Source organism: Periplaneta americana, chromosome 15 (genome assembly GCF_040183065.1).
Source record: "Periplaneta americana isolate PAMFEO1 chromosome 15, P.americana_PAMFEO1_priV1, whole genome shotgun sequence".
NCBI classification, from domain to species: domain Eukaryota; kingdom Metazoa; phylum Arthropoda; class Insecta; order Blattodea; family Blattidae; genus Periplaneta; species Periplaneta americana.
This window is the reverse complement of record NC_091131.1, coordinates 133787176-133810265: the sequence shown is the minus strand read 5'-3', so window position 1 is coordinate 133810265 and position 23090 is coordinate 133787176. Positions and strand designations below refer to the sequence as shown.

The 23090-nt window shown below is 37.1% G+C and overlaps 1 protein-coding gene across 1 annotated transcript in view; it reads right to left on the bottom strand.

Annotated features, from left to right (window-relative positions):
• The window catches only part of Cka (Connector of kinase to AP-1), a 169749-nt gene that overhangs the window by 125938 nt on the left and 20721 nt on the right, over positions 1-23090 (bottom strand). Inside the window, exon 4 of the mRNA XM_069848173.1 lies at positions 1675-1873. Within this exon, the coding sequence (XP_069704274.1) occupies positions 1675-1873 (199 nt within the window). The remainder of the gene's footprint in view (positions 1-1674; positions 1874-23090) is intronic.

Genomic DNA, 23090 nt, shown 5'->3' with positions numbered 1-23090 from the left:
TTATGTAATTTCGTATCCTGTCTCTTTGTCTTCTCTAAAATACCTCGCAGGGTTTTCATTTCTAAGGCTTGAATTCTGCTCAGATCTTTTTTGGTGTATGTCCAGGTTTCTGAAGCATATATCAAAACTGGCTTGAAATATGTTTTATACATCGCCATTTTGCTCTCTATGGGCACTTTTTATTCCAAATTAAATGTTTTATTTAATTGTTTACATTTGAACTTTTCTGTATTCTTTTGCTAATTTCATGCTGTATTTTTCCCTTTTGAAGTAATTTCTGTTCCCAAATAGTTAAACTTCTCTACCTTTTTTAAATTTGTGCCTGATAACTTAATATTCCAGTCTTCACTCTGTGCTCTTGATATTTTCATAACTACTGTTTTCAATGTTAATTTTTAAGCCATACTCTCCTGCTACTGTCTTTCAATACCCGTTCTTTGTTCTATGTTGTTTGTTGAGCTGTCCCAAATCATCCGCATATATTAATGTTTTTAAATCTGTTTTTTCTGCCTTTCCCTATTACTTGCAATTTCATCCAATACTACACTAAATAATACTGGTAACAATATTCTCCTTTGTCTCACCCCAGCATTGTTTCAAACCAATCTGTCATTCCTACCAGTGTTTTGATGAAATTCTCACATTTGTTGTATGTTCTTCATATTTTTTTCGATTAGACTCTATGGCACCTTTAAATTTTGTAATGCTTCCCACATTTTTGCATGGTCCACATAATCAATCAATCAATCAATCAATCAAAGGAATTGAGCATGTTGACTCCATTTCGATTTCACAAAATGCTTCTACTCTCTTCTGTCTTTTGCTAGTTTCTCCCAGTTGGTAATTTCTATTTCCATGCATTTCTTCTGAATTTCATCTTTCCATCTACTTCGTCTCAATAAGTTGTCTTACACAAAAAATTAAGTCCACTGTTGATCTTCAACTTCTGAATGAGTGCTGTTATTCTCTTAAAGACTTTTCAACAATCTTGTTCAATTTTCTGACCAAAATTCTTTCATTAATTTTGAAACAGTGCCGTAACAATGTTATGCCTCTATAATTTTGGCATAAGGTTCTATTCCCCTTCTTGTATATAGGAACAATTATTCCTTTATTTTTTTTTTTTAATTTGCATGATTCCAAAATAAATTGTATTCAAAGAACACAAAATTTAGAATATTGTAAAATGAAAGAGAATAAAAAAAAAACATGTGAACTCATATCAATATTTGATTCCTATGATTCCAAGTTAAATTACACATAAAGAAGACAAAAAGAAGACGAAATGATAGAAGAATTCAATTTTCTATTTAACATTTAAATTTTTATTAATCGAAAACAAGCTGTATTTAAAGAAACAAAAGAAAAACATTACTTGCATATTAAAATATTAAGACAGGGTGAAAACAAATGAAATATACATCCAATTTTACAATTAACATTCAACCCCATAATTCCAGGAGAAATGTTTTCAAAGAAACGCAAAAGAGGAAATGTCTGATAATATAAAGATAAAATGAAAGACAAATTTTATCCCATATTTAATATTTAATTTATCTGATTTCAAGATGAAATATATAGAAAGAAATACAAAAGGAGAACTATCTACTGACAATAGGAAGATAAAATAAAAGAAAAAGGAAGGTATATGCAATAACATAATTATATCCATACCTTTTTAGCAGGTGTTCTGCGGCCTTGGTTCTCACTGGCCCTCTTATTTGACGATTCATTTCCATTAAGTGCTGCCACGACTGGTGCATTATTCAGATTCTCTTCACTTTCCGTATTATTATTAAGACCGAGTAATGATCGAACACGATTTGAACGTACATCTATTATTGTATCAGTATATCCGATTTCTTGAAGGTACCTGGGAATAAATCAAATTTTAAAAAGTGAAAATGTTGTCCATTATTAAGTCAAGAACAGACATGAGGGAAAGAATTTACATGTGATAGTAAAAGGGAAGAAAGATCTTGAAAGTATCTTCACTAATAACAGCTTTTAAGGTTTCATCAGAATCTTCACACTGTACAGCCAAAGTCATCAATGACACAAAAATGACTACCTAAACAGAAGTTCAATTACGAAATCAAAAGGCAGAGGAAAGTGGGAAGACCGAATAAAAGATGACGAGAAACAATATAGATAGAACAGGCATGTCTATATCAGGCAGTGTTTTAGAAGATATGGTTCAATCAATCTTCATTCAAGCTTGACTTGTATATTGATAGCACAGTGTTCCACAGTGCAGTTTGTATGTAAAGGCCCAGAGATTGGACTATGTAAGGGCTGTTTGCAGGTTGAGAGGTTTTTTTGATCTACTCTGTATCTCATCTCAGTGGTGTTCTTTCCTGTTCATTAACTGGCAATCCAGAAAGATGTGCAGAATAGTTTCTTCACTTGCACTGCATCTTTTTTATATATTGGACATGTTGTTCGTTAAATCTGTGCAGGTACTATACTGTGACCAGAAAAGGTATAATTCAGAGACAAGAACTGTTTCAAATTAATTTCATAGACACTGTAGTTAGTCAAACAAAGCGTCAACTTTCCAGACTGGAAACTGAGGTTCAAATTCCAAAAAAGTGTAATGTATAGTGAATAAGTGTGGTGTCTGTGAACTCTTTTTGATGGACAGTTCCATTCCCCTTGCCAGCATTCAACCACATTTTATCATTAACTTATTGCTATCCATACAACGAAGAACATCCATAATAATAAAGTGGGTTATACTTTCAGCATTTTACTCCTAGATGAGGGCATTGGTTAATACATAAAAAGAAATTAAGAGGAATATTAAAATAAACAGGGTGATTCTCGGAGATTGTGCCATACTCTAGGATCTGATTCCTGACATCATTGTGAAGAAAAAAGTTATATATATATATATATATATATATATATATATATATATATATATGCACTGAGTACACAGTCACACCATAACACTGTTTGTCATTTCTAACTGATCAGTCTGTTTCTAGTGTTTCAACAATGACTGTACTGTATAAAAATGTCGAAGCGCAAAGTATTTTCTTTGGAAGAAAAGGCGAATATTATAAGTGACATTGAACATGGTCTTTTGCAAGTGGACGTGGGTCAACAGCATAGCTTAAGTAAATCAAATGTGAGTAACAGTATACATTATACAGTGTAATCCATTCCCAAAAATGAAATATTTTAAGTAATTGATTAACTAACGGACTTACTCGTGTTAATTATGTAAGTCTGTACAGCTTACAGCTGTTTCGGTGCTTCATCACACCATCCTCAGAGCCTACTACATCTCGGCGTCATCTCGAACTTCTCTGCCTGTTATGTGGATGCGTTTGATTGTTGAAAGGTGTTGAAAAGTGGAGTCAAATAGTGTGTGTGTACTGAAATTGATCTGTGTGTTGAGAATTTGACCGGGGTGTGTTTATATATTTCGTATTGTTCTAGTGTGTTGAGTTTTTGCTTCTTTGGTTGTATGTGTAGGATTTACATGTCCGCATTTATGTTACTGTATGTATGGTTAGCATTGGTTATGTGATCAGCGTATGTAGATGTATTGTGTCCTCTGGTTATTGCTTTAATGTGTTAAAACATACCCCGATCAAATTCTCAACACACAGATCAATTTCAGTACACACACACTATTTGACTCCACTTTTCAACACCTTTCAACAATCAAACACACCCACATAACTGGCAGAGAAGTTCGAGATGACGCCGAGATCTAGTAGGCTCTGAGGATGGTGTGATGAAGTACCGAAACTGCTGTAAGCCGCACAGACTTACATAATTAACACGAGTAAGTCCGCTAGTTAATCAATTACTTATATTCAAGTGTTAAAAGTAGTGTACTCAAGATTAAAAAAATAAATATTTTATTTCCTTGTTCACAATTTCATTTATTTCTGTCATTTACGGTTATGGGAGACACTTCGGATTTAGTAAATCTCGGATATAGTGAATGAAATATGCAAGTCCGCAGAGGTTCACTACATCTGGAGTTGACTGTATATAAAAATCCTCTTACTTACTGGCTTTTAAGGAACCCAGAGGTTCATTGCCGCCCTCACATAAGCCCGCCATTGGTCCCTATCCTGAGTAATATTAATCCAGTCTCTATCATCATATCCCACTTCGCACAAATCCATTATTATCTTCCCATCTATGTCTCGGCCTCCCAACTAACATTCTATATACATTTCTGGATTCGCCCATACGTGCTACAGACCCTGCCCATCTCAAATGTCTGGATTTAATGTTCCTAATTATGTCAGGTGAAGAATACAATGCGTGCAGTTCTGTGTTGTGTAACTTTCTCCATTTTCCTGTAACTTCATCCCTCTTAGCCCCAAATATTTTCCTAAGCACCTTATTCTCAAACACCCTTCACCTATGTTCCTCTCTCAAAGTGAGAGTCCAAATTGCACAACCATAAAGAACAACCGGTAATATAATTGTTTTATAAATTCTAACTTTCAGATTTTTTGACAGCAGACTGGATGATAAAAGCTTCTCAACCGAATAATAACAGACATTTCCCATATTTATTGTGTTTAATTTCCTCCCGAGTATCATTTATATTTGTTACTGTTGCTCCTAGGTATTTGAATTTTTCCACCTCTTCAAAGGATAAATTTCCAATTTTTATATTTCCATTTCGTACAATATTCTGGTCACGAGACATAATCATATACTTTGTCTTTTTACTCCCAAACCTATCTTTTTATTTGCTTCAAATAAAATTCCCATATTTTCCCTAATCGTTTGTGAATTTTCTCCTAACATATTCATGTCATCCGCACAGACAAGCAGCTGATGTAACCCGTTCAATTCCAAACCCTCTCTGTTATCCTGGACTTTCCTAATGGCATACTCTAGAGCAAAGTTAAAAAGTAAAGGTGATAGTGCATCTTCTTGTTTTAGCCCACAGTGAATTGGAAACACATCTGACCGAAAGTGACCTATACAGACTATATATATATATATATATATATATATATATATATATATAAACCCTCACTATTGAAAAATATTTCTGACTTAAATGTGGTCTTCATTACCATTTCACGTTATTCAATGAATGTAGCTGTTATTTTAGCTGAAAGATTACAGCATCAGCTTTCCACACTGGAGATTCAGATCACAATCCCAGTTTATTCATGTCAAATATTGTTACTGTTAACTAATGCTGAGTTCTTGGCAATACAGCTAGTAGTTCTCTTGCTCGCCAATATTTCTCACACATGGGTTTAGAGGAAAGGGCTGGACATCACTTAAGATGAAACTATAATGAATAAAGTATTTCGGAGATTTTCTCGAGATATTCCCATTTCCATTGTCAGTAGTTCATAATTCATCAAGACTTCATAATTACCTTTAACAGCATAATAGAAAATTAAAAACTGCTGTTCCAAGCCACTAATCCTAGGCCATTAGCAGAGGAAGTAACCATAAGAATCTCTATAACAGTTGTTTGTCAAGTATAGTACCAGAAGAAAATTCAATATTTAATTATCTTTCTAAATTAAAGACAAGATAATTAGGACTAAGGATGATGAATTTACATGCCTCTCCTTTGTTGAGAAAGAAGTGTCACTCCTTCAGTAATTTGTTTTGAATCAAACTGAGAATTTTCGTGAGGAAGATTTTATAATTTTTGTTTTAATTCATACAAACATTTTTTACTCCTTGTTGGTGTCTTTTATAGATTATTACTCTATATTTAAAAAAAGAATTCTATAGATCCATAAAGTTCATTTATGGATGAATGTATTAAGGTGGGTTGTGAGACAAACCCACTCCCACTTAAACCACACATGAGTTTATTGTACTACCTCCAAAATTTAATATATATATATATATATATATATATATTTTTATTTAATGCAGTGGCACTTGACTGGAGTCATTGGCCGTACAATGGCGGTAAAAACCAAAATGAAAGATAGAAAACAAAATAAAGTGAACAATGTGCAACTGAAACTACAAAGGGGAGGATGTCAGCACTGCTGCAACCAGAATTTAATATTTAAGCAGACATAAAATAACCTGTAAATGTTACTTGTCCTTTCATTCAGGATCAAGGTTCTTTTATGTGCCATAGATACTCCCTTCTTTACTTTCATTCCAAAGGAAGCCAGGGTTGAACATCCATCCATCACTTTTTACCTGGGTATGAAATCCTTGAACCTTAGATTGGTGACAAGTATGCTAAGCAAAAGACCACAAAAGATGACAAGTTTGTTCATTATTTTGAACATTTTCTCAAGGAATTCAGTGTAAATATTTCAACGTCAACCCCTCTTTTGATGACATACTCCAAATTTTACTTCAAACATAGAGATACTGCAAGCTAGAAAGTTGGCTTAAGTGGAAAGGTAGCATAGTCAATGAGGGAACTATACCAAAGCTAACCGCATTATCTGAAAGAGTGACCTCCAGCCATTCATTCCATTATACAAATGTTGCAAACACAATGAGTCAGCAATTTTATTATGGAAGCAGATTGTACTTTCAGATAGACAATGGTAGAGCACAGACATTGTGTTTGTACGCACGAACCAGGCAACTTCCTAGCTTGCAGTACCTGTAATTTAATTGAAAAGCTCTTTCCAATGTCAATGTTTCATTATCTGACATTCACCAGTCCATAATTTTTAAAAGGTGAAATTTAACATTCAGAAAATAATGAAAACTATCAACACAAGAAATAACTGATATGCCACTTGATTATTGTAGAAGTATACTGTATTTATCTTTCGACTATATAATTAATTCTCATTCAGAGAAGAATGAAATATCTATTGTTTAGTATGTCAGCAACAATTTTGAATTAAATATTCCGAATTTTGTAAGTAAAATGAATATTTTGTTTAAAATTATAAAATTAAAACAGAATAAATGTACGTAACCAATACTCAGCAGAAAACTAAATTTTCGAAGTATTAAGTCCAAGTTTTCTAAGTACAGTAGAGAATGAGAAGTCACAAAAAATATGAACATATTGAAAAACACAAGTTCTGGTTACATCATCTTTGTGAAAAGCTTTTTGAACATATTTCATTTCACCTGTACTGCACACAATTACTTACACTGTATACAATAATTCTGAAGATAGAAAATACTGAAATATCCAAACACAAAGTCTAGAAGAATCTATTCACCTTTGTACTGAAAAAATGACCACAAACCGAAACCACATCCAAGTGGAAGTATAAATGGAGAAAATAAAAGGAAAGGAGGGAGGGTAGATAACAGACACTCAAGAGGAGTATTTGACACTTCGGAGAGGGGGGATGACGACAATGATGACAAGAAAATATGTTGCTGAATTTTTAATATATAAAGTCCAACAAAGAAGACCATAGAGATAGGTTCTGGTGGAAAGGAGGAACATGAAAAGGATAGAAATATGGTCATGGAGGAGAAAATGAGGTAGTAGGAGCTCTTCTTTCGTGAAAATATAAGCATAGGAGTGAAAACAGAAAATATCACTGCACATTATCATTACCAGCATCATTTTGTAACACTGCAGTAGAAGAGGATACATCCCACCTATTGTTACACGTTATCTTTGAACCTTACATCCCCTTGGTCTATCTTTCAAACTTGAATAATTTCAAGGGAAAAATTGTTCTGGAGCTGGGTATCGATCCCGGTACCATTCGCTTAGCGCACGAATGCTCTACCGACTGAGTTACCCCAGGAACTATACACGAAACTGTCGCAATTCTTCCCTTTATATCCACACAACTCAAACGGGCTGACAAGACGCCAGAACCCAACTTTGAGTGCACACAATTATGTGTGACTTAAATTGTGGCTTTCTGTTAACGTATCTATGGTAACGAATATACTCGTATTATGCAAATCTGGCTTTCAGGTAGAAGCTCCCTGTGAAGCAGGCTTGAATATGGTGTCTTGTATAGTTCCTGGGGTAGCTCAGTCGGTAAAGCATTAGTGCGCTAAGCGAAGGGGATCGATACCCGGCTCCGGAACAATTTTTCCCTCAAAATTATTCAAGCCTACTTCACAGGGAGCTTCTACTGAAAGCCAGATTTGCATAATATATTCGTTACTGTAGGTACGTTAACAGAAAGCCACAATTTAAGTCACACATAATTGTGTGCACTCAAAGTTGGGTTCTGGCATCTTGTCAGCCCATTTGAGTTGTGTGGATACAAAAGGAAGAACTGTGACAGCGTCGTGTATAGTTCCTGAAGTAGCTCAGTCAGTAGATCATTTGTGTGCTAAACAAATGGTCCCGGGATCGATACCCAGCTCCGGAACAATTTTTCCCTTGAAATTATTCAAGCCTGCTTCACAGGGAGCTTCTACCTGAAAGCCAGATTTGTGTATCTTTCAAACTGTTTGGTATGACATGTACTCAACATAATGGCACGGTACGGATGCCCCTCCCTCAGTTAATGCAAGTCTTTTCAGAAAACATTTGTCCTTTCACTGAATGGCTCTCTACTGTAAAGAAACTTTGTTCAGCCACTGACAGTATGAAATTAGGTATCTTCTCATGGCACTTCAGTTTTGAGAGAACATTATTTCGTAGTAGATCTTAATTAATCTGTAATGAGTAAACATTTAAATATAGCTGAGTGTACTCTTCTGTTCTCTCATCTGAGCTGGGGACTGGCGATAGCAGAGTTACTACAGCTATTTTATATACTATATGCATTAGTACTTACACATATTATGTACATATTTTTATAACAATATTTTACAGACTCAGAAAGTTCTTTCACTGTCAAGAATTTTAAGTTAAACAAAGTAATGTCTGTCATCATATTGTGTTCGAATCTAGTGTTTCACCTTACCCCAGGCCAACTCAATCACACTGAGGTCGGAAGTGGTAAAGGTGCAGAAGGTAAATGAGGCCATGCACATCGAATAGCTTGTCTATCTGTTTATGGAGGCTTAATAAATCCTGAATGGCAGCCTTGCTCATAGCAGTATTACAATCCACTCCTTTTCCTTGCAATCAAATCACCATGTCTCCACAGCATATTTGGTGGGAGGTTGTCTACTTGTCTGCAGTGGTATGGGTCATTGTCCATTACAATGGCAGATCCTTCAGGTAAATTGGACAGAACTTGAATCTGAATCCATTTTTCATAATATATTATTGAAATTCATCTGCTCAAATTACTCTCCTGTTAATGTGCCAGTTCTATAAACTCAATGGGCTCTCAGTAGAAACCATTTTCTGACCCCATATGCACAATAATAAGTCTCTTTGATACACTTATTCACACTTTCACGTCTTCTACATCACATTCCTGCCAACATATACAGAATGTGATATTGCTGTCAACTCATGTTTTGTCTATGTAAAATACAGTTTTGTTCTGCTGCCTAAACTGCTTCATTGCAACAGTGTATCTTGTGCACCAGTCCACAATGTCTGTCCTTTCAATAAGAAATTTCCAGTTGTTCTGACACTTCTTCCACACAAACTCCATTGTTTTTAACAGATTACAAAGTGAAGAATAACTCCACTGCCACCCAATTTCCTTTCCAAAACCACTAGTACCACTTTCTTAACCAGATATAATTCTTCTTATTCCAAATGATACTTTGATCGAAACTGTCCACTTCAACTTTACCATGAGTCCTAATTCTGAAATCAAATTGCCTATTTTGCAGAACTATAACAAAATAACTAACAACCCTAACTAAAAACATTATATTGCTCACAGAACACAGATTAATTATCGAACATAGGCCTAACCATTATTACAGTACTTGCTAAACATTACATAGCCAACACATTCTTTCCCGGAGTAATGTGAGGTTCATTTCACAAAACTAAAACTTTTACTAGAGTATTTACCAGCTTTCTCATACACCTTATCAAGAGGTTCCAGCAAACATTTAATTATTTCTTCTTACAATACTTAATAATTATATTTGCAATAACTTCCCTTCCTCCACTGTGGATAACACGGATACTTTCTTTTTCTTTGTGGTGGTGTGATTTCACAGTAACTGCTTCATTTTCAATATTAATGTTACAGATATGCAGTGAATACAATAAAGTAATTCTATATTACTTGACAAGAAGTTATGATGCAGAGCACGCACATACTATCCTGTTGGCTCCACCCTCATCATGTACTTCCCTCCCTCTGCCTCTCTGTTCCCATTCTGGAAATTCAAGAAAGCCTGAGACGAAACCAATATTTCAAGATAAACCTTAAAATGCTTAGGTACAAATTTGAATTAATAGGATGCTAAAACATAATAAACATACCCTTTTACTAATGTGACTAATGTATTTACTGCTAATTTAAACCTTAAACACAGGAGTATGATGTCGATTTTGTTATTAATAAAATAATGAACTTTACAACATAACTAAAAAAATTTAAAAGTATATAATGCTATTTTGGACTTCATGTGGGTGACCACAACAAAAACGAGAACCCCATGCGTTGCAAAACACACCATTCAAACTTGACAATGTAGCTGAATGGAGACAAGATATATTATGAAGAATGTTATTTGCAGTTCCGATAATTTTGCATGAACCATCTAACCATGGAGAAGATTAATATTTCCAGACTGACAAATTTTAAGAGAAAAAACATAAAGTTGAATACCTTAACATTCCATCCAATGATAAGTGATTCTTTAGGCAATAATAAAACTGATAATTAGTACAAAAACTCTTGCACAGTTACCAGAGTAGGATACTGAATGACACTCAAAATATATATCCTGCATTCTCATTTCGTTTCTCCACCATCCACAAGAACGTTGGAGACATATGGGATGGACAAAGGGAAAGAATCCAACAGAACATTTATAAACTGGAGTAGTACGGGGGACTTCTATTGGTTTTTGGCGAAAGAAGATGACACAACACAAGAAAAAAAACAGTTGTAAATGATTGAATATTATTTGCTAAGTACTGCATGCCATCTCTATATGTTTATCATCAACATAGAACACTAATTTAATTTTATCTTTCCTTTTTACTATAACTGATAAATCATTTAGATCTTGTTCCATCCAGTGAGTTTAGCAATATTAATTAATTATATGAAATGTCTAATACAACTGTCCATCACTTTATTACAATCCACTCTGTGAACCGTCTTTTCTAAGTCCACAAATACTATATATAGTTCTTTATTCTTCTCTAGGTATCTATCGTCGATTATTTATTAGTAGCAGTCCAATTGTATCCCTCATACCTTTTCCCTTCCTGAAGCAAAACTGATCATCTTAGAAGATAAACGTTGATTCAGTATTCGCAGAAGAATCTTTGGCAAGTGTGATATCAGATTGATAGTCTGGGACTCGTTACATTTTTTGGCATTATTCTTCTTCTGTATTGGAAGGAACACTGTCTTCATAAAATGCCTTTCTCATATATTTCATTGCATAATGGCAGAATTTCCTTCTTATTTTCACCCAAACATTTCACTAATTCAACTCTTGTTCCTCTCCCATTCTTCATTTCCCTAAGTGCTAGTTCAACTTCTTCCCTTAAAATTGAAAATCCTTTTTCGTCTTCTGATACAGCTACTTCGTCTTCTATAGTTAAGTCATCTGGACAATCCTGTCTCATATAACTCTTCTACACATTTCGTCCATCTGTTCAGTATTTCTGATATGTCTGTTATTACATTTCCGATTTTGTCCTCTATCAACCACATGGATTTCCTGTTCTTATTTGTGAAGTCCAAACATTTTACTTCATAGTACATTAAATCATATCTCCTTTCCTCTCTAGATCCTCTATTTCTTCACATTTCTCTTTCACCCAGTCTTCCTTTGCTTCGTCAGTTTCTCTTCTTAGTTCGTTGTTTAGTTTCCTGTAGTTTCTTCTACCTTCTATGTTGATATTTTTCCTTTTTCTCGTTTCCTCCATCTTCTCCAACATTTTCTCTGTGACCCAAGGTTTCTTAATTTTCACACCTTCTCTGTATCCTATTGTTTCTTCTGCTGTTGTCTGTATACAGCTTTTTATATGAGTCCAGTACTTATTACTATTCTCAGGTGTGGATTCTAATGTAGCAGTTTTCTATCTTCATTCTTCAGTGTATGACTTGAGGCTTTCCCGGCGTTTGATGTAGAATAACTCTTCTCGGGTTCTCAGCCAGGTGAGTTGGAGATTAGCTTCCAAGCTTTCGACGAACGGTCCTGTCGACTCTTCTACACAGGGCGAGAGGGATTTCGGACAAAGAGAGTCTCCCTTCTGAGATCTGTCACCTACGTAAGACGTTCCTACAGAACAACTTCGGCAACAGGGAAATCGGCTTGGCCCTCAGAAGGGCCTTTTCGGACAAACCACCTGCCGAGGAACAAGAGGAGACAAAGGGCATGGCATACATCCTGTTCTACGGCCCCATCTCGGGCAAAATTAGCAGAATGCTAAGAAAACACGGGATTAAAACCATCCATAAGCCGCCCACAAAGATCCAGAACTTGCTGAGACAAGTTAAGGACGATCTTGGTCTCAGGACACCTGGTGTCTACAGAATACCTTGTGAGTGTGGGAAATGCTACATCGGGCAGACAGGACGAACTATTATGGAACGCTGCAAGGAACATCAACACAGCATAAGACTATATTATCCTGATAAGTCTGCAGTAGCCCAACACAGCCTAGAAACTGGTCACAAGATAGATTTCAGCGCCACCACCATCTTGGACAAGACATCAGGTTACTGGGACTTAGTTATCAAGGAAGCCATCGAAATCCAGCTAGATGGCAATAATTTCAACAGAGACGGGGGTCTACAGCTGAGTACAGCATGGAAACCTGCCATCAATACGCTTAGACCACCAGCACACGGCAGACAGTCGGGACCAGCAAGTAGCTCCTGATTGGCTGCTGTGTCCGCCAACCAGAATGCGCCTGGCGGGACTAGGAACTAGCTCCTGATTGGCCCGCAGCGGGAAGCCCTACTTTTGCATATATACCGGCTAGACGTGGTCCCACATCACTTCGTCCCTGAAGAAGATGGCAGAGCTAGCCGTCGAAAGCTTGGAAGCTAATCTCCAACTCACCTGGCTGAGAACCCGAGAAGAGTTATTCTACATCAAACGCCGGGAAAGCCTCAAGTCATACATTGTTCACCTTACGGGGAGGAAATGCATCGCAGCATCCGCAAGTTCGAACAGCTGCGTAAGAAGAGGGCCAGTGCACTTTGTTCTCTGGCCTTTCTACAGAGGTGCCGGGACCAGGACACTATCCCCCGATTTGCCGTGATCCGACACCATGTCAATTCACTGGCAGCTCGGAGAATCTTCCGACGCACGAACCTGGTGCTCGTAAGAGAACGGATACACCACACTAAGAAAGTACTGGACACCATCGCCCGCAAGCTTCTAGACATCCACCTCCAGTTGACTTCCACGCTTCATCCGCAGGATTGGGAGTGGATTGACAGTTCCACCATGGCACAAGAGCAACTTTACAGGAGAAAGGCGACCACTAGGCAAAGTGACAAATTTAATAGACTGTCTGTTGCCAACCAAGTCACACCACCTTTGGATTCTGACCGCGTGGTGGTCAACCTGACTGGCAAGACATTGGACCCGAACCAGGTATCGGTTCTAGCGAAAGGACTTAACTTTGCCCTAGCACCCAAGAAACCTCCTGTAAAGGAAATCATAAGCAGAGTGGAACAAGCTATCCACAAACTCCCGACCGACACTGCGGAAGAGATTCGCAGGGACGTCTGCGGGGCCCTCATAAGGGCCGGTAGAGCCACACCCAACATCACAAAGGCAGAACACCAAGCACTCCGCTCGTTACGAGAGGATGAAAGTATTGTGGTGCTACCGGCAGATAAAGGAAATGCTTCGGTCGTCATGGAGTCCAATACTTACCATGAGAAGATCCTGGAACTACTAGCGGATCCATCATACAAGACACTCAGCCGCGATCCCACGAGCTCCATAGAAAGGCGCACAACAGCCTTACTAAAGAAGGCCAATCTGCCAGCCGAAGTGACGAAGTCCTTGACTCCACATTCCACGAGACCACCTAGACTCTACGGGTTGCCGAAAATTCACAAGAAGGAGGTTCCCCTGAGACCTATTGTCAGCGCCATAGGTTCTCCCACCTACCGGCTGGCCAAATACCTCACCAGTCTTCTGAACCCTCTTGTGGGAAAATGCAGCCACCATGTGAAGAATTCAGCAGAGTTCATCAAGACTCTACAGAGCATCAGAACAAATCCATCTGATATTCTGGTGAGTTTTGATGTTGTATCCCTCTTCACTAGAGTCCCACTCAAGGAAACGTTGGAGTTATTGAGACCTCACTTCCCGCCTGAGGTAATTGGACTCTTTAACCATACGCTCAGCTCCACCTACTTCATGTACAAAGGGCAGTACTATGAGCAATCCGACAGTGTAGCCATGGGCTCACCTCTGTCACCTGCCATAGCCAATTTGTACATGGAAGACTTCGAGCACAGAGCTCTGGAGAACGCGCCCCTGAAACCAGCTCACTTCTACCGCTATGTAGATGACACTTTGGTCGTCTGGCCTCATGGAGAAGAAAAACTTCAGGAGTTACAAGAATACCTGAACAATATCCACCCGAACATCCAGTTCACGAAAGAGGTGGAAAAAGACGGATGTCTCCCCTTCTTAGACATTCTCATCTCCAGGAAGTCAGATGGCATACTGGGTCACAGAGTATACAGGAAACTGACTCATACCGATCTATATCTGAATGGACACAGCCACCACCATCCAGCACAGAAACGAACGGTCCTGTCGACTCTTCTACACAGGGCGAGAGGGATTTCGGACAAAGAGAGTCTCCCTTCTGAGATCTGTCACCTACGTAAGACGTTCCTACAGAACAACTTCGGCAACAGGGAAATTGGCTTGGCCCTCAGAAGGGCCTTTTCGGACAAACCACCTGCCGAGGAACAAGAGGAGACAAAGGGCATGGCATACATCCCGTTCTACGGCCCCATCTCGGGCAAAATTAGCAGAATGCTAAGAAAACACGGGATTAAAACCATCCATAAGCTGCCCACAAAGATCCAGAACTTGCTGAGACCAGTTAAGGACGATCTTGGTCTCAGGACACCTGGTGTCTACAGAATACCTTGTGAGTGTGGGAAATGCTACATCGGGCAGACGGGATGAACTATTATGGAACGCTGCAAGGAACATCAATGCAGCATAAGACTATATTATCCTGATAAGTCTGCAGTAGCCCAACACAGCCTAGAAACTGGTCACAAGATAGATTTCAGCGCTACCACCATCTTGGACAAGACATCAGGTTACTGGGACTTAGTTATCAAGGAAGCCATCGAAATCCAGCTAGATGGCAATAATTTCAACAGAGACGGGGGTCTACAGCTGAGTACAGCATGGAAACCTGCCATCAATATGCTTAGACCACCAGCACACGGCAGACAGTCGGGACCAGCAAGTAGCTCCTGATTGGCTGCCGTGTCCGCCAACCAGAATGCGCCTGGCGGTCAGCACTAGGAACTAGCTCCTGATTGGCCCGCAGCGGGAAGCCCTACTTTTGCATATATACCGGCTAGACGTGGTCCCAAATCACTTTGTCCCTGAAGAGGATATCAGAGCTAGTCGTCGAAAGCTTGGAAGCTAATCTCCAACTCACCTGGCTGAGAACCCGAGAAGACTTATTCATTCTTCAGTTTTTGCATGTTAAATTTCTTCGTCACCTGTCTTTCTCTTATCTTCTTCAGACAAATATCTACTTCATCTATCAGCAGGACATGATCTGAGTTAATATCCGCTCATGTAAATGTCTTCGCATTTTTTAAGCAATTTCGGAAACTCTCCTGTACCAGTATGTAGTCTATCTGGTATCTGCTTTCGTCCCTTGAGCATGTCTATGTGTATCTTCTTTGTTTATGTTGCTGGGATAATGATTTTCAACAATCATTGCATTTCTTTTACAGAAACTCACCAAAGATTTTCCTCTGTCATTTATTCTTTCCAATTCATATTTTTCAATCGTTTTTCCATCTTCTTCCTTTCCTACAGCTGTGTTTCAGTCGCCCATTGGGATTACACACACTCCCTCCTTCTCCTTCTCAATAATCTCTTCCATCTTGTCATAGCTTTCTCCCACTTCCTCATCTGCTAATCCACTATGTGCCATATAAACTTGTACTAGCACGAAGTCCATTTTCTTCCCTAGTAGTCCCACCATTATCATCTGGTCATCTGCATAACACACTGGCATCACTTTATCTTTCATATGTGGTCCCAGTAATACACCAACACCATGACTTCCTTTGCACTCACCATTTGAATAAAACAACCTAAATTCATCACTCACCAACTCACCACTATTTTCCCATCTCACTTCTGATATTCCCATCACATCCACTTCCTTTCTTCTCATTTTTTCCTTCAAGTTTTCCAACTTACCTGCTTGCAGAAGATTCCTCACATTTTACATTCCAATTCTCAATCTTCTTTTCTTCTGTTTGTTGGGTTGCTTCATATTGTGTCGTTCCCACCATCCCCCTCTAGCAGGAAATATTAACAAAGCATGGAATGATAGAGGCATATGGAGGCAGATTTGTCATCGACTCTCTACATGAAGAGGATAAGATAAGTGGATGATGTTGATGCTGATTACTATTATGATTATGATTATTATTATTATTATTATTATTATTATTATTATTATTATTATTACCACTACTACTTATGCGACCATTTAAGCAGGAAATAACAATCTTATACAACAGTATTAATAACATTACCTTTCAACAGAAGGGATTACAAGAGGGAATTAAATTAGAAATGATACAATAGATGAAATTGTGAAAGTAAAACTTTCAACATCACTATTGATGAAACACGAAAGATTAAAATAGTTTGGACAAGCTAAATTCTTGGAAAAAGAACATATTTCGAGTTAGATTTAAAATTAAACAGCTGATTATTTACAAATCAAGTCTCTCAAGATGAGCTTGTGTATGTCGCTACTGGAGCACACCAAACACACATAAAACTGATACAAACTTGAAAAACTTGAACTGTAGCCTACTTATTTGTGGTGGAAGCGTGCATTGTGTTTTTCATAATAAAATGACAATTATTCACTCCAGGAAAGATGATAAATGCTGAAAAAGCACACTTCTTTTAGCTATAACTTTACAAAATCTTAATAAATATATAAAACTGAAACTGGTGGTTGTGCAAACCTGCAACTTTTCACAGAAATCGCCCCTATAGGCCTACCATATTTGTCCACTACAAATTCCACTCAATCAACTGGATTTGAATCCAGGTCACTTTAGCCATTCAACTAACACCATATCTGTATGATATTGCAGAATTTCATCACTTTCCATTAATCTACTTGCAGATCAAGTATGAAACCCCTAATGTATGCATCACATGCTGGCTGGCAATTATAGGCTCCTCCTAAGTGACAAAGATAATAAGACTATGGTGTAGAATTGATTATACCTATTATAAGTGACAAAAGAAACTGTGAAAATTACAGAGGTATTAGTCTTTTATATTCTGCATATTTTATTGTCAACTAATACCAAGTTCTTGGCAATAAATTCATTAACTCTCTTGCTATCCAATATTTCTAACACACAGTGGGTTTAGAAGAAAGGTCTGGGCATTGCTGAAAATTATTCTGATCCATTTCTTCCTAAGGCTGACTGCACAATAGACAAAGTGGTGAAGAAATAATTCCAATTTTGTTCAAGTATTTTGACAATCATGACCTGTCAGTAATCAAAAGGCTGCAACTGCACTTTTCCTTGGATATCCAGGACTTATATTTTGTTGTACAATGACACTCAGACTTTTCATTACTTGAAATTTCGTGGTGGTATGATATTATATTTTGATAGTTTGAGTTGATTAACCTTTTAACTGCTGGAAATGATAAAGTTGATTTGGAATTTTGTAAGATATTATGTCCCTTCTTAGCAAGATGGTCAGCAGCTTCATTACTAGATAATCCACAGTGTTCAGGTTCCCATTGAAAAAATATCCTTTTGCTAAGCTTCATCAGATGGTGTATACTTTTTCAATAATCAGTTATTTTTTTTACTTTTAGATAACAGACTGGTTGTTATAGCAGTAATAGCTGCTACAGAATCACTGAATATAACAAATTGCTGGAAATAAGATATCTGGCACAACAGATTTTTAAGTGTCATATAGACGGCTTCAACTTCATCAAAATTTGGAGCTCCATAACCTAGGGAATTAAAAACGAGGAAGTAGACATGTAGAACCAGCCCCTGCTTCATTTTAGTTGAGACAATAAGGGTCCATCAGCAAAACTACGAAGCCATTCATTGTTAGGGAACCTACTATGAATATTTTAAGACATCTTTTGGAGTGTCACTCTTCTTGGTATCTTCAATCACGTGCAGATAATAGTCTATTTCTATTGCTTCTGTAAGGTTAGTTTTATGAATTAGATTTTCTTTACGTGTTCAGAGATTTATCTTTTCCTTAATTCCATGTACTTTAGACAAAAAGCTTTCCTGATATTTATTTATGATGTTTCTTAGCTCCCAAATCCTAAATGGTCAATCTTTCATACTGAATAATAGCATCATTTTCAAATTCATATTCAATAGGAGACTGATGAACTATTAATTGCATTGCAGGTATTGGAGTAGTTTTTGCAGTTCCTGCAATTAATCAAAAACTTTTGAGTTTCTAATCGTTTTATCTTTTCAAGATTTAGGCCTACTGTTATTAAAACTTCATCACAGTATAAAATTAAGGTATTCTATGCAACAAGAACTTAAATACAAAATCTTGAATTTGAGGTACAGAGCATCAAATATTTAGATCTGGTACAATGGCATTCGAATATTTCTAGAGAGAGTTGTGTTTGTTGGAGGTGCATAATATTTTGTCAGGAGATGTATTATTAAGGATTCAATATATGCTGGAAACAGAGAAACGACTTAACATACATTAAGTTGATATTCCAAGGAACACTCAATTGTTGGTTTCATATAGATTTTATAAGTTGGTTGGTTGGTAGCCAATGCTCTGGTATCATGGCAATGAAGCCATCAGCCGTCTTTCAGTCCAGTACTTTTCTGTGATGTTGAGACAAACAGGAAAAGCTTCACAATTTTCCTGGTGGTGTTTATTCATAATTACATCCTTTCCACATAACACACAATTGGGTGAGAGGGAGATGTAAGTAGTAGTAAGAGTTTTTCTTCAACATCCCCATTTCACGCCTTTCAGCTTTTTATGTTATATAATCTATGAAAACTACAGTGTTAACAGAAATTTAAAGGGATCCATTCGCACCTTACAAAATCATCAGTATGGTAACAATGTTTGAAATTTATATTTTAAGTTATTCATTTTCTGTGTTATTTAACTATAATTATTGTCACCTTTTGGATTCGGACTCTAAATTATACTGGGAAGCTAGAAGGTGAATGGAGAACTTTCAAGTGCCTGGGCAATAGATACTACTGCTACTACGTGTTTACTATATTTTGTAAAAAATGTTTCTTTCCTCTTTTCTTTTCGAATTACATGTTTCTTATTTATATTTATACATACATATTCCTGAATATCTGGTAAATTCTGTCAGTCTTGGCAGACTTTATCAAATAAAGAAAGTTTCAATAATTAATTAGAATGGTATTATTGGTGGAATCTTAGGATGAACTCCAGTCTGTCCTTTCAACTGGAACTTATTTCTGAGGTACATGGGATAGAAATTTCAGTTGACAAGATTGAAGTAATGAGTTTCATAGGACAAAATCATCTTCATAGTAACATCTGCATTTACAATAAACTTCCAGAACAAAGTTCATGTTTTAAATATGTAAGCCACCATTTGGGCTATGAATTGAAAAAGAAAATAATTGAATACTGGGTGTTCAGTTCAAAATGTGTCATGGCTCGCTGTATGCCGTCATGTGGCTAGCCGATGAGCCTAGAGAATTCAATCTTCCTACACTTCCACAGAGGTGTATAACCTAAGAGGCAGAAAAGCTGCCTAGCAAGTACGGCATTCATTCTGAAGAGTACGTACCGATACGTACGGTAACGCCAGTAGTGGCAGGAATGTGAACTGTTTGCAAATACGTACTGTCGGGATATGGGGAGAGGGTTAAGACGATTACTTACATATTTGTTGAGTTATTTTTTTTATTGGATTATTTTACGAAGCTGTATCAACATCTAGGTTATTTAGCGTCTGAATGAAATGAAGGTGTTAATGCCGGTGAAATGAGTCTGGGGTCCAGCACCGAAAGTTACCCAACATTTGCTCGTGTTGGGTTGAGGGAAAACCCCGGAAAAAACCTCAACCAGATAACTTGTCCCAACCGGGATTCGAACCCGGGCCACCTGGTTTCGCGGCCAGACGCGCTGACCGTTACTCCACAGGTGTGGACACGTATTTGTTGACATTAACTTCGACTGTCAACATGGACATGGAGCATTTGATTTGTGTTGTGGAATGTTACCGTACGCAACCGATGATAACAAATACCCTGCGTACGACTTGCCGGCGCAAAACACAGTTCGAAAGAGGTTATGGTAGCACACAGACGGTACAGACCACCATCTGTTGCTACGACGTTCAAGTTATACCGTACATGTTCTCAAGTTCAGATTGAAGAACGCCTTAAATAATAGGCAACTTCTCTAACATATAAACTGAAACTCGCTTCAAATCAGTGACGTCATGACACACTTTGAAATGAACACCCAGTAGTTTTAGTACCGGTAATGCAATAAATGCTGTAACATTTTTATGTTCTCTCTTGTTAAAAAAATATACTGAAATTGAAGCCTACAAAACAATGATGACACCAATTCTCATATATTGTAATGAAGCTTGAATCATACATAAATGTGATGAAAACCGAATTACTGCCAATGAATTTTTTTAAAGAACACAAGCTAAGTTAATTAGATGATAAAAATAATACTGACATTTTAAAAGATTGAGTATTAAGAAACCTTGGGTCACAGAAAAAAATCTTGGAGAAGATCCAAGAAAGGAGAAAAAATCGACACAAAAAAAGGTAGAAGAAACCACAGGAAACTAAACAACGAACTAAGGAGAGAAACTGACAAGAAAAAGGAACACTGAGTGAAAGAGAAATGTAAAGAAATACAGGATCTGGAGAGGAAAGGAGCTGGGCTTCATAAATAAGAATAGGAAATCCATGTGGAAGATGAAATCAGAAATGAAATAACACACAAACAAGGAATACTGAACAGATGGACGAAATATGTAGAAGAGTTATATGAGACAGGGAATTGTCCAAATGACTTAGCTATAGAAGATGAAGCAGCCATATCAGGTGATGAAAAAGGATTTACAATTTTAAGGGAAAAAGCTGAACTAGTGCTTAGGAAAGTGAAGAATGGGAAAGCAATAGGAGTTGATGAAATCCACAATGAACTAGTGAAATGCTTGTGTGGAGATAAAAAGGAAATTCTGTCATTATGCAACAAAATGGCCTGAAGATTTCACAGAAACAGTGTAGTTGTCAATATCGAAGAAAAATAATATTAAAAAAAGTAACGAGAACAGAACAATCAGCTTGATATTGCATTCGATGAAGATTCTTCTGCGAATACTGAATCAACATTTATATTCTAAGATGGAAGGACAGTTGAAAGAAGAGCCGTTTCGCTTTAGAAAGAGAAAAGGTACAAGAGATGCAAATGGAGAGCTGCAAACAATCGGTAAAAGATATCTCGAGAAGAACAAAGAAGTGTATAAAGTAGCTATTTATGAACCTAGAAAATACAATTGATAGAGTAAATTGGAAAAAAACTTATGAGATCCTAAAGACATTGCTGTGGATTGCAAAAAGAGAGAAGGCTGTTCAATAATCTTTATATGAAACAACCAGTCAAAGTCAGTAAAAGAGAAGAAACGTCAGAGGGAAGTGAAATACGGAGAGGAGAACGACAAGGATATCCTTCATCACCTAGCCTGTTCAACATCTACTTGGAGGATTTAATGAAAAACTGTTTTCTGAACATGAGAGGAGTGGTAGTAGGAAGAAGAATGAAGTGCATAAGATTTGCTGATGATATGGCATTATTAGCAGAAGAGAAGACGATATTACGGGATATGCTATTGGACTTAAATAACAGCTGTGAGCAGTATAGGATGAATATAAATGCAAACAAGACGAAGACCATGGTTATTGGAAGATAAATAAAGAAGGTAAAAGTGCGAATTCGAAATGAGGCAGTAGAACAACTTAGGATGTACTATAAACAGTAACATGAGTTGCTGCCAGGAAATCAAAAGGAGGATAGCAATGGCAAAGAAAGCTTTTAATAGAAAAAGAACATCTTCTGCAGACCTCTGGAAAAGAACTAAGAAAGAGACTAGTTAAGTGTTTTATGTGCAGTGTGGCATTGCTATCTAGATACAGAATAGCCTTTGTGGGAGTACAGGAGGTCAGGTTAGATGGGAATGACATATTGCCAATAGGAGATTACTTGTTGCACTATGGATAAGGAAACAATAATCACCAATTAGGAACAGGATTCTTTATTCATAAAATCAGCAGTAAAAAAGATCGAATCTATCAGTACTAAAGGGCAGATGGTGCAATATTGTAGTTATAAATGTGCACACCCTATAGAAGAGAGAAATGACCACGACTATATAAAAGATAGCTTCTATAAGGAATTGGAACACATTTTTGATCAGTTATTTAGCATCACATGAAAATTTTATTGGGTGATTTCAATGCTAAAGTAGGACGGGAGGATATTTTTAAACCGACTATTAGAAAAGAGAGCCTCCATAGCTATAACTTGTAATGATAACGGAGTTAGGTTAGTCAAACACATCAAAAAATTTAATTGTGAAAAGTACATCATTCCCCCATAAGGATATACATAAACATACTTGGTCACCTAACATAATGAGGACTATTAAATCCAGACGTTTGAGATGGGTAGGACATATAGCACATATGAGTGAATCTAGAAATGCATATAATGTTAGTGGAAGACCTGAGGGGAAAAGACCTTTGGGGAGGCCAAGACGGGAGGATAATATTAAAATAGATTTGAGGTGAGATATGATGGTAGGAACTGGCTTAATCTTG